This window comes from Amblyomma maculatum, chromosome 1 (genome assembly GCF_055883805.1).
Source record: "Amblyomma maculatum isolate TAMU_Amacu chromosome 1, ASM5588380v1, whole genome shotgun sequence".
NCBI classification, from domain to species: domain Eukaryota; kingdom Metazoa; phylum Arthropoda; class Arachnida; order Ixodida; family Ixodidae; genus Amblyomma; species Amblyomma maculatum.
In genome coordinates, this window is record NC_139344.1 from 319,161,853 (window position 1) to 319,174,805 (window position 12,953).

Here is a 12,953-nt window from a genome sequence, read left to right on the forward strand (position 1 = left end):
TCACAGCTCGAAACCAGTACCACCAGAAAAACAACCACGCCAAATCCTCGTGTCTGCCGCCTGCTTATCATCCAGACTCGTTGGTGTAGCTATGGGTGCCCTCTTCTACTCCAGGCCAGTCGCCCAAGTTTCTGAGTCGATATAGGGACCCTATCATGTGCTTAAGCAAACTTGTCCAGTTAATTACTTTATCAAGCCCCTGGCACCATCAACAGACCACCGCCAACGAGGACGTGAAATTGTCCACCTTGACCGCCTCAAACCGTACCACGACCCTGCCATCGTGACCTCCGCTTAATCCGCCAAGATGGCTTCTTTTCACCGGGGGAGTATTGTAAGAGAGATGCCTGACCTGTGAAAAAGCAGAAAGAAGATGAAAACAAAGGGCGCACGCCGAAAACGAAGTTGTAAAGACGACAAAGCGGACGAAGCTCGGGCTGTCGCTGTGAACGCTGGCCTTCGTAGCTGCTACGATAAGATAAATATATTGCTGTGCAAACCATCCGAACCGCTTTATTACAATATATATATATATATATACAGTAAAAGCTCATTAATTCAAACTTCTAGGGACCGTAAGATATGTCCGAATTAACCGAATGTCCAAATTATCGAGAGAACAAAAAAAAAAAAAAAACATGCACGATTTCATCTCAACATACCTTTATTACTTAAAGTAGTCACGGATGCTTGTCTGCTTTCCCGCAGAAACCAGCGCGGATACTATTTTCCTCGGTCCTTCCAGGTGCTCAGCAGCGCGCATGCCATCTGCAGTGCCCCAACAAAATTCCTCTAACACAACAAGGGCCTCTGCTGCTTCCTTCACAGTGCGAGGGGGCCGAGGCTGCTCCTCTCGTAGCCCCTCTTCCTCCTCCGAATATTCGCCGTGCAGTACGTCCCGGACAATTTCTTCCTCAGTTAGAGAGCCGGCTGTAGCAACGCCGTCATCAATGCTGATGTAATCGGCGGGTGTCACCGCATCCGGCAGCACACCTCCGAAATCCGGGCAGTCATCTGCATTGTCGTCTGACGACACTTCTGCCACTGTGTCATTGCAGGGCTCAGGCAAAACGAAGCCACTGTGTCAAAAACAGTTAGCGATGACCTGCGCAGGCGTGTTCTTCCAAACGTAGGCAAGAATGTTGACCGCGCTCAGAAGATCCACGTCGTACTGCTTACCGACTTCATTGCACAGTAGCATGCGTTCCAGCACGCGCCTGCGATATTTAGTCTTCACATACTGAATTATACCTTGGTCCATCGGTTGGAGGGCCGAAGTAGTGTTGGGCGGCAAAAAAACAACTTCAATGTTGTTCAGTCCGGTGGCACTGTGATGTGCACTACAGTTGTCAAGGACAATTAACATCTTGCGGTTCTTCGCAGAAAACTGTCAGTCTAACTTTTGTATCCAGCCGCGAAAAATTTCCGATGTCATCCAGGCCTTTTTATTAGCCCGGTACTCCACCGGAAGAGCAGGCACGTTCTTAAAGCACCGTGGCTTTTGTGCCTTTCCAATGACGACAAGCGGCAAGCGCTCTCAAGCGCTCTGTACCTGTCATGTTTGCGGCTAAAAGAACGGTGACTCCTTCTTTACTCCTTTTTCCTCCGATGCAGGGATCGCCTTTCATTGTCACAGTCTTGTCAGGCAATGCAATCAGCATTAAAAATGTAATTTGGATCATATGCTGCGATATGTTCCAGCAGCTGAGCGTTCTTCCAGTTGTTGGCAACATCTTCGTTGACGGCACCTCTTTCGCCGCACACAGTCTTGAAAACGAGACCATGTCTGTCTCTAAAGCGCGCTCACCACCCTTCTGATGCTTTGAATCCATCGATATGCATCATCAGTGCAAACCTCTCGGCCTGCGCCATGATGAGGGGTCCACTCAATCGGAGGTTTGCATCACGCGAGTTGACCACCCACCGAAGCAAGGCTTCTTCCAACTCCGGATGAGCTGCTGTTCGCAGACGCTTTCTTGACGCTTGGAACTTCTCGCTTTCGAACGCCTGAAGAATCTGTTCTTCATTTTTTACATATGTGCTTAAAGTACTCCTTTTAACGTCATATTTTTTCATTGCTTCTTGTCAGGAGAGCCCGTTCTTAAGGGCCCGCAAAATTTCCACTTTGGTAGCCAAGTCCTTGGCCTCGTAGCTCTTCGGCCGTTTCGCCGGTGTTGCCATCGGGGGCGAGTGCGGTGATACCAGCGCACAACAGAGAAGCAATGAGCCGCACTAAAGTGAGCAGTCTTCAATACAACAGCGTAGTGCACCGACAGCAGCAAAACGACAAAATGGCACCGCCAGTAACGTTGACTCGTGAAAAAACAAGAAAAAGCGCCCATCCAGCCACAGGTCGAGCCAAGTTGATTAATTGATGTCCTGGCGATGCTGCTTTTGGGTATCGGTATTGCACCGCGTACGTCTTATATTCGTTTTCGAGCCTCGGTAGCTGCCCGAAGTTGTCCGAATTATCTGTTGTGCGGTCAAATCCATCCGAATTAACGAGAGTTTCGTCCCATAGACTCCTATACATAATTCTGGGGACCAGGCGCGAAGGTCGAATTATCCGATTTTCCAAATTAACGGGAGTCGAATTAACAAGCTTTTACTGTATATAGATCTTAAAGTATATATAGATCTTATTGCTTGAGATTGGCGTCACATAGTCGTAGCAATGCCGAGGGCAATAAACGAAGAGACTAGTGTAGCAATTAAATTAGCTCTTTATTGAGCTGACTTCCGCCTACAAAAGGACTAAGCGATTCGTCGGAGGTGATACAGCAAGCGTGCTCGTCGGTCATCAAATAAAGAATGCCTGTTTCACTCGTCGGTGCTCAATTTAAAGGCGGCAAAGAAACATCTAGATAAAACTGCAAACAATGACTAGCATAACCTGGAACAATGTAGAAACACGTGCGTTGCTGGAATCCTTTGACATAGATCTCGAAGCATCCTTTGCAACGAAGTAAATGATAAAGCCGTGTCTCGCGACAATGAACAGGAACAAACAAAGAGTACATAATCTTTCTGTGCACTACAAACACAGTGATAAGGCTGCATGGCGGCGGCTGTTAAAGAAAATTTAAAATATAGAGATTCGAATGGTTCGCGGCATTACTTCCCCCTTATAAAAAACATTGCCTCAATATTCTAAAATAAACTGAGGAAGGTAAGCATAAACACTAGAAAGCTTAAAAATTATGTATTTCTTAACATGCATAATACGGCTTTAGACATACAACATGCAAGATTTCTGGGCACGCGTCTCTGTTGGGATGCTGTCGCATCGTCGAGAATGGCTTCACAATCCGGTTGTCCGATGCGGCAAAGAATTTGATATGGCCTGAAGTATCGGAGTAGCAACTTTGTGCTTAGTCTCCGACGGTGAATCGGCATCCATGTCCAGACTTGGTCTCCTGGCTTGTACTCTGTGTCGCGTCGTCGCAAGTTGTATCGTTGAGCATCAGTGCATTGTTGGTCTTCAATGCGCAGAATGCCTGCTTCACTCGTCAGCGCTCAATTTAAAGGCGGCGAAGGAAAATCTTGGTAACACCATGAATGGCAACTAGCATAACCTGGAACATTGGAAAAACACAAACACGCAGCCGGAATACTTCTGGATACATCTTGAAACATCTTCCACAACAAAGGAAATGACAATGCCGCGTCTCGCGACAAAGGGCTTGAACAAATAAGGTGCACATAATCGATCCATGCGCTGCAATCACAGTGATAAGGCTGCATGCCAGCAGTTATTAAAAAAAAAACAAAAACAAATGAAGATTTGAATGGTTCGCGTCAGTATTGAAGCTTCCAAATAAAACCTTTTAGTTTCGAGTAAGTGCTGTTAGCACAACATAAGATGTGAGTGAAAGTAACTTAATATGTTTTGCTCAAGCAGCAGTGTTCTACTGGTTGCGTGGATAAAAGTTATTAATGCACTGGTTCACGAACGGAGTGAAATTGCATTAATAGAGACCTCAAGGGACTAGAAAAGCTTCTGAATTACTTGAATGTCAAATAGCCACAAAAGCTTTTAAAAGCGATTTTGCACTGGAGCATCTGTAATTGATGAAAAAATTTGGCCATGGACGTCTGTTTTTGAATGAAAACTGTGAAGTAACGTTTTTTGCAGTTCCATATTGCTGTACTGCACATACGTTTTAGTGAAGACCAAAGCAGAGCTGTTCTATAACAGTAAGCGACCTTTGTAGGTGCGGTGATGTGGTAGTGGCAAAGTCTTGTCACCAGTGGCAGTGCATGTGTGAGAATGCTTCTCCACATCAAGGAGCAGCTCATGAGCACACGTTTCTGGCTCGGGGAGTTTGCATTTGTGCCGTAACAGTTAGATGCCATTTACAAAATTTGGAGTTGTTCAGAGTGTAATTTGAATGTTCCAGTATTAGCTATAATGTGAAAGCAAATCATTTTTTGGACACTCGCTGGGGAAGTCCTTGCAATTTGTCATGCTGCCAAGGCCACCTGCTATAACAAGTGGTTGGTGCTGTGGAAAGTGCAAAAAATTGTGGAGCTTAAGAGCTAACACTCAGATGACATCTCAAGCCATGCTTTCAATCCTAAAATTTGACAAGTTACCTTCTTGTGACTCATTGCCATTTGGCAGTGCACCTGAAGTTTGCATACACCCAGAAAGTAATTTATAATTGCAATTTTCCTCACAAATTTCAAAATTTGGTTTCAACTACCAAATGGTGGCTGCGACGTCAATATTCATTTCAGGTCATGTGAGGCATACAGATAGGGCAGTGTACTGTTTCTTCATTTATTGTCATTTTAGCTCTTAGGAAAGGTTGGCGCAAACGTCGCACTAAGTATATCAGAGACTTTCTTCTTTTGTGCCTTGCACAGCCTGAAGTGAACTTGGACGTAATAGCCACTGCTGCACTGTTGAATCCAAAACAGCTAAGAGGAGAAATTAAATACACTGTGAAAACCCGCGTACAATACGAGATTTTTCCCCTATTTTATCATGTCGGATGTCTGCCTCATATTATATGCAGATCTGAACAAATTCAGCCTAAATTCACAGTTCCGACCTCGTTAATAATCAGCGCTCTCAACATTCAAGTTTACAGCCAAAAGAGGCATCATCTGACGGTGGCGTTGGCAGACTGTTTCGATGGTTTCGGTTCCACCACGCTGACCTTGCAACCCTTGCGACCACAGTGCCCATGACACACACGCGGCTAGAAAGAGGGTTATCACATCTCACACGATGTAGGAATCGTAAAAAAATCACTCGGCATGTTGCATGGGTCTCTCACAGGCCTCTCCAGCCATGCTGGCCACACCCTACGGCCGAATTGTGGGCGCTTGACCAGCATTCCCAAAGAGTGCGTCGGTCGCGCCTTCGAAAAATGAGAGATACCGAACGCGTTTAGAGGTATGAGAAAGATGTCTTTAGCAAGGAACTCTCAGCAAACAATAAACCGGACGACGATGATTGCAAAAACCCTGAATCTGAAAGCACTTCCTGGGTGCATATGCTGCACGCGGTGCTAGATGCCAAGAGACGGGAACGCGGCGCATGCTAGCTGGCCACTCTTGCACTGTCGTCCTGCGTCCGAGCTCGAAGTGGTCTTCTGGTTTTAGAACATTCGGAGTACCATGTGGCTCTCGCGACTGCTGGAGCGAATACCAGCTGTTCTTCTTATGTTGCTGAAAAAACAAAACAAAAAATGTTTGCGATATTATTATCAAGAGCCTCGTTAATGGTTTCAGACAGGGATAATATAGCAGTTGATGTTGACCTGTTGCTTCAAAATCCATGCTGATTAAGGTAAAGACTGTCTGTCTTTTCCAAGAGTTTCTTGATTTGACGGGCTAATGATTTCTCAAAGTATTAACGCAGGTAAGATAGAGATCGGTCTGTAATTACGGAATTCATCTGGATCACCATCTATTTATGTTGGGATTACTTTAGCTACCTTTAACGCATCAGGGTAAGTAGCCGAGTAAAATGATTTGTTAATTATATGCGAAGTCGTATTATACGTGGGTTTTTACGGTAAATCATTTACCAGGAGTGGGTGCCCCGACTTTCTGGTTCATGCACCGTTCCGAAGAAGAAAGTATGCAACCATGAATTGAATGTGCACAGCTTTAGTCAGCATGCACAAGTTCGGTCAGTACGCTACTAACACACACTACACTACTTGCTGTCAAGCTGGCAACAGTGCATACATGAATGCAGCATGCTGTTCTGATCCTCAATGCACGCAGGGCCTACAGGACTGTGACACCAGAGGACCTTCGTTTTCCACTCATTTACGGAGAGGGGAAACGAGTAAGTGCATCCGTTTTTACGGCAGATTTTAACTTTTGTCTATCACTGATGCACTGTTTAGGAGAGCACACAACTTCAGCATCTGCAAGGCTTGTATATAGACTTGTTTTCTCTCTAGGGGCATCTTTCCACTTGTGTTGGAAGGCAAAGTAAGAGAGCAGTAAAGTTTGCTTGCTCTATATCTGCAGGTAAAGAAGGAAGAGCTAACTTTAGTTTATGGGGTTAATGTATCAAAGCAGCTCAGACTGTAAGAGACAAGTGGAGGGCTCCGGAAAATTTGACCTCCTGGGGTTCTTTAACATGCACTGACATCGCACAGCGCAAAGGGCTAACTTTGTCACCCTTGAAGCCTGTGAGTTTGTGTTTATGTGTGCATGTGCGTGTGCGTGCATGCGGGGGGAGGACGGTGGAGGGGTGCTAAAATTTTACAGCAAGAAGCATTTTTGTTTTGTTTCAAAACTAGCCCAGCAAGAGAGTCTTGCTGAACTTTGCCGCAGAAGGAGGCCCAATTATGTTTTTCTGTTTCGTTTAGTTTTTTGCTTAAATTTTGACATTACAGAAAAAGCAGTAGTAATTTATTTAAATTAGTTTGCCTAGTTTTGTTTTGTGGCTGGTGGTGCATGTCACTTTTAGAATGCAGTTGGCTTGTTGATTTGCATGCATGTTTCTCGGTAAGGCAAGTAAATGTGAGATTGGATGTGAGCTCATGCTGTTGGTATCCTTGACAGAGCCGAGTTTTGGCAACAATCGGAGTGACACGAGGCTTTGGGGACCATGATCTCAAGGCTCAAAGCAGCAACGTTGACATTAAGCCATTCCTGACCCCCGAGCCCGAGGTAAGTCGCATGAAATGGCTGCTTGCTCCAGATCTGACTGCCCAATTTGGCATGAACAGAGTGAGTTGGGCGGTGTGTTAGCGGCACATTAGGACAGCGGGACATCTTGTTTCTTGCAAACTTTGCCCCTATGGAGCTGTTTCACACCGATATTTTGTTGCCTATTTTGTTTCACTGAAGTGTTGCCTTTTGTTTTTCTGGGCTTATTGCACATTTGTGAAATCAGTTATCAGTTATCTGTAGGTGATCTAGTGAGGAATAAAGCAATGTGGGCCTGTACGTAGCACTTGCCACTGTGGCTGTATTTGATATCAGAGACATGGCAAGTTTACTGTAAAGAATTAGGAAACTTATTTTTTTTTTTTTTTTTTTCGTGCTGTGTTTTATGTAACAGGCTCTATGTGATAAGTGCTTTTATTGCTTGGAGCGTTTCAAAGTTTCCACCAGCAGTGAAGATATTCGTGTGATTCAGTGTCAAAAAGAATTAAGAATTTGTCCAATTACAGATATGTTGGAGGCAAAAAGAGAAGAATTGTTATCCATTATTATTTTTTTAGCCCTCTATAACGTGGCCTGTTCTTCCACCTCATTGTGCAGAAGTTCAAAGCTGCAGTTATGTTGTGGTCTTGCCCTTGACTTCTTGTCAACTGTGCTGAAAGCATAGGCATTGCCCTTTGGGAAGGCTGCTGTCACCATTGCACTCTTGCTGTAGCCGCAGCTTGCAGTGATTATTTGTTTGCTTTTGATTGCTCTGATTGTGTGACATGTCCCCATTCTTCCTTGGACTTTCCTTAGCCAGTAAGTGGCAAGGGAGAAAGGTATTTATGCAGGAAAAAAGGCCGCATTCATTGGGGCTCTGAGCAGTGAAACTAGTGACCTGATTACTGAGCAGTGCTGCTGACATAGTAAGATTGATCCATGTCTATATGCTTGTCTATCGTGCCTTACGTTTATGTATATGTTTCTGAGACTGCGGAGTTGATGATGCACTATCTGCTGGAACTGTCAGCACTGCAAAGGCTCAGAAATAAGGTGAGAACGAACCAGGAAAGCGAGTCGAGAGCTGGGGAGAATAAAGATGGTAGCACAGTGTAGCTGTTGTAGTCATTTTACTAGGCCTAATGTAAGTATGAGAAGTTCGTTGGGGTCAGAGGGATGCAGCTATTACAGGTCCAGGTTAATTGGCAGGATATGGGAGAGGCCTTTGCTTTGCAGTGGGTATAGTGTGCTGATGATGGCGACACCATGTCATGATACAACATGGCAACGTGCCTCTGATTAGAGGTTGCACCGCTTTAACATACTCTCAAAGGCAGGCTTTTTGGACAGTGTTTGTTTTCCTATGGCTAGGTGGCATGTTGGCACAAACTCAGTCTCATAAATTGATGTCAGTGCACGTTAAAGAACCCCAGGTGGTCGAAATTTCTGGAGTCCTCCACTACAGCGTCTCTCATAGCCCGAGTCGCTTTGGAACGTTAAACCCCACAAACCAAACTGAACCAATTTGATCTATGCAGGTTCGAGTCTTTGACGTCTGTTCAGAGGAGCTCACTGATGGCGACGTGCTTGTAATGGGCACAGATGGTCTCTGGGACGTGCTGCCAAATGACAAGGCAGCCCAGATTGTGCTCAAATCACTGGACCACTTTCCAGCTAGCGATACTCAGCGCCACAAGTTCAGGTAGGCTCATTTGCTTTGGTCAGCATCTCACACCAGTGGCACCCACATACCCAAATCACCACTCCATGTGATAATTTACAAACACCCGATGGGGTGCTTGCCTGCAGTGAAGAGTAACCTTGATTATGGCTACTTTTTTTGCTGAATTACCTGCAGACTAAAGTAAGGCTGGGTTTAGTGGAAAAGCTTTGGCAGGTGCCATCTGTTTTTGTCAGACAATTGGCCTGCTGATTAGTATGTGTGCCAGTGCTGAAAGAGGGTGCAGCATTGTTGTCAATTACAACGAAGTTATGATTTTAAGGATCATCATCATCATAAGCTCACCTCGTCCATCATTGCAACACAAAGGTGTCTCAATCACCAGTGAGCTGTCCTGTGCCAGGCCTTCCTGTATTTCCAGACTTCCTCATCCCAACTGCCTGCTTGGCAATCTGGCATTTTTGCTTGGAATGCGTTTCTTCTCTATCAGCAGGGTGATAGATGGCTCGACTGTACTGGTGAGACTCCCGAAAAATATTGGAGGAGGGGAGAGAGAGAGAGGAAAGAAACCGCAACACAAGCTCATGTGGAAAAAAATTATTTGTTTATTTCTTTCGTAACATCCACTTTATATTGACAGAGACAGTGTATTTAAACGAAAAGAATATTTCATCTCTTGGTTATTATTCACCCCAACAGTGGGACGAGATCATTGGTGACTGCATCATCCTAGTGCTCACACGTAACAGTAATAGGTGTTTATCTCCCCTTTTATTGCGAGGTTAATTCCCTGTGCTGCTGAGCTGCAAATAGTTGCATTTGAGCAGTTGCACTGCTTACTTCTTGCGTCGTGCTGCAACTGCACACAGCCATTTTTGCGTCAGTGGGCCATTCCCTTTTTCACATGCCATGGAAGTCTCCGATTATTTTCCTCTACACCCTAGCTAGGAAAACACATAAATATACTCTGTCCTCAGCGGCTTCTCACAACTCTGTTGTGAGCCAGAAAGTTATCATATTCACTCACATATTGGTTAATACATTGTATAGGTTGAACCTTCCTCTATACTTTTTTTCTTATGGTGGGAGTTTAGTATCACTGCTTTCAATATCTGAAGCATCGTTAGTGCATGCAGTAATTATTTATGGATACACAAAAAGCTTAGAATTGTTATTGCATGCAAAAATGCTTTTTCACTTCCTCAGTATCTGGCACACTTTGCAATTACGTTGAACTCTCATACTGCCATGCAATTTTTTTGACATGCCGAATGTGAGATAACAGCTCACGTTGGGAGAAGTTATGATTTTATGACAAGGCATTGGTCAGCACAAAATAACCAGCATGGCGGGCCAACATGCTTATCCTTGCATTGGCTTTTTTCTGGGAATCCTTTGCTAGTTCTTGTTAAATAGAGCACGTGAAACCCCTGTGCTGCTTATGGTGGGGTCAACTGCCAGTGAATTCTTGAATGTAGCCTTAAGGTTAAGGTTTTCTGCAGTAGGAATGTTGCCATCATTCTAACCCTTTCTTTTGTACGCTTGTGTGTAAGTTTGCACCATGCCTTGGCTGCGAGTTGGATATTGGTCAACTCCCAACTTTGGCGACTGCAGTGCAGAAAAAAAAAAAGAAAGAGCAGGTCAACCAGTACACGAGTAAATATGATAACACTTCCTTTTTGCAGTGGTAACTGGTCGCACTACTAGCAGCTAAAGTCAGCTCTCTGTATATAATCCGTGGTGGCTGCGGAAATTGAGTTGATTGTGAATGGGTTGTGACAACTGAGATTACAGAGGTTTGCACTAAAGTGGCACAAACCTTCGAGATCATAATTCCACTGCTGCTGATGACCTTAGCAATGTTACGGAGGCAGGGATACACTGGAGGGGGAAACTCCATCTTCTGGCGAGGTGCAGTTAGCGTCACGTGGGCTTGGATGATAACAACAGCTGTGATGGTGGCTGCCCCTTCAAAAGGGGACCGCATGCGCTGTGCCCCCTGGCCCCAAGAAAGACAGGACAGACTGTGGAATAAATAGAGAGAGAAAGAAATAGAAAAGAAGCACACTAACAAAAGGAAAATGAGAGGATTGGAGGTGAAAGAAGTGGGCACCACATGTCTTTGGCAAGATACGTGGACAAGCACTGCTAAGTGGTCGAGCCACAACTCAACATGCGGACGGGAAGCACAGATATGCCCTTATAATTACTGTCCTATAATGGGGTTTCTTTCTCTTCATCTTTCTTTCTATCCAACCTCGTGCGATCATATGCCCTTGTTTAGGGGGTTCCCCTTTTTATGCTTGGTTGTTTCTAAGGCTATTAATTTCGGAAAAGTCAGATGCCAGAGGTTTCAAAAAGGGTAGTAGGCCTAGTGTGGCAAACATTAAACTAAAGTAGCAATTAAGTGTGGGCTTTGTCTTTATATCTCCGCTATGTCAGCTTCACCATTGTTGGGCATGTAGAAATTTGGACATAGTGGCCACTACGCAGTAGGAGTGCCGTTAAGAAAGATGACTTTCAGTCCCTTTTGACATGTCAAGGAGGAAAGAACTGCTTGAGATGAAAATAATAAAGGTTCATTTTTATAAGCTTTTGAATTACAGGTACTGTGCACTCATATCCTAACAATTTCGCAGCTTTAGTGAGATCTTATTTGTTAGGAGTCTCGCCATTATCTCTAGATTCATTTGGCACGAGTTGCCTGTTTCTCTTTAATTGGGAAATTTGTGATTCAGAAAACGAATTCATATATCACGCTACGGTGGTCAAATTCATGACCACGAGTGAGCTACCCACTATGATTGGCCTGGTGCACAGTTGTGGTCTTCTTTTCCCCACTCATCATCCTTTTTATTATTTTCATTTTTGTTGCATTATTCTTGCTCAGCACCAAAGAAACCGCTTCAGACAACAGGACATCTTGCTTCAGGTATCGTGATTTCATGCATACAGTTCACAATACACAGCCAAATCAATTTGCTGTTCAAAGATGCCGACACGCATAGGGCGGAAAACTATATGACAGGTTAATGCACATACAAGGCATTTACGCTGTTTTTACTCTTAACAAAGGTTTGCTTTTGGTGAAATATGTATGTTTTACATCTTTCACAAGTGGTCTCTTGCTCTTGTCTTGGCTCATTGCATGGGAGCATTCAGAGTCCCTTTAGAGCAGTTTGTCCCAAGACCCCCCCTTGTTTCTGAGGAGCCCTGCTTGTGTTGGGAAATATCTTTTCTACAAGCAGATGCAGGAATTGCTGGAAATAAATTAATGCTGGTCTGCTATAAAGAGCACCTTGTTATATGCATTACAACACTTGAACTCTGTTGGCTCAATTATAATAGCTTACAAGACAGCATTTTTCATAACTTGGGTATGTACAGGCTCATTGCTGACATTTCCTTTTTGCGTCCTTCTGTTGGTCACGAAACTTATTTTCTTTTTCTGTGCCCTCAAAATACAAAGAGAAGTAAAGACAAAATAACGGCCTTGCTTATTTATTTTTTTTTAATATGTCGAACAACTCAACTTTTGTGTTGCAAGTCTATAAATGCATAACTAGTGAAATTGGTGAACGTGGCAAGGGGTAACTGGAAAGTGACTTGTTTTATAAGGTCAGTCTAACTTTGAAGAAATATATCTGCGGAATATGTTCACAACCAGGTAACTTCTATAGCTAACTTCGTTGCACCTTGAAGGCAGCATCCTGCAATAATTGTTTGCTCCATATGAGCACTGTGCTCTTAGGTTGGATGCAACATTAGGCAGGAAGGAAGAAATGTGCATCCTGTTTGGCTTCCTCTTCTTAATTGTGTTCCCGACTCATCTATGTTGTCACATCGACTATTAATTTTTCTTGCTACATTTTGGCAGTAAGGCTGTCTTCTCATGCACTCTCAAGAAGGAGAGGGAGGGGAAGGGGGGAGCAGCTGGAGTAGACACACCAGGCGACTGGGAAGAGAGCACAGACTACCAGTCGTTTATTTTTCCCGAAGAAAAACGCAGCAACAGTTTATTCACCCGAGACGGGAGCAACAAAACGGCAGAAAAATTTGTGTCTGTTATTTATACACATGCGCCGGCTGGCTCGCCACTGCGGGTTACAAGTTGAGGTAGCCAATCTCATCCTTGTGCAGCAAAACCGAA

At 44.3% G+C, this 12,953-nt stretch overlaps 1 protein-coding gene across 1 annotated transcript in view; it reads left to right on the top strand.

The window, feature by feature from the left end:
• The window catches only part of LOC146207230 (protein phosphatase 1H), a 44,321-nt gene that overhangs the window by 29,057 nt on the left and 2,311 nt on the right, over window positions 1–12,953 (top strand). Inside the window, exons 6-8 of the mRNA XM_084576595.1 lie at window positions 6,244–6,307; window positions 7,036–7,143; window positions 8,661–8,824. Of these exons, the coding sequence (XP_084432721.1) occupies window positions 6,244–6,307; window positions 7,036–7,143; window positions 8,661–8,824 (336 nt within the window). The remainder of the gene's footprint in view (window positions 1–6,243; window positions 6,308–7,035; window positions 7,144–8,660; window positions 8,825–12,953) is intronic.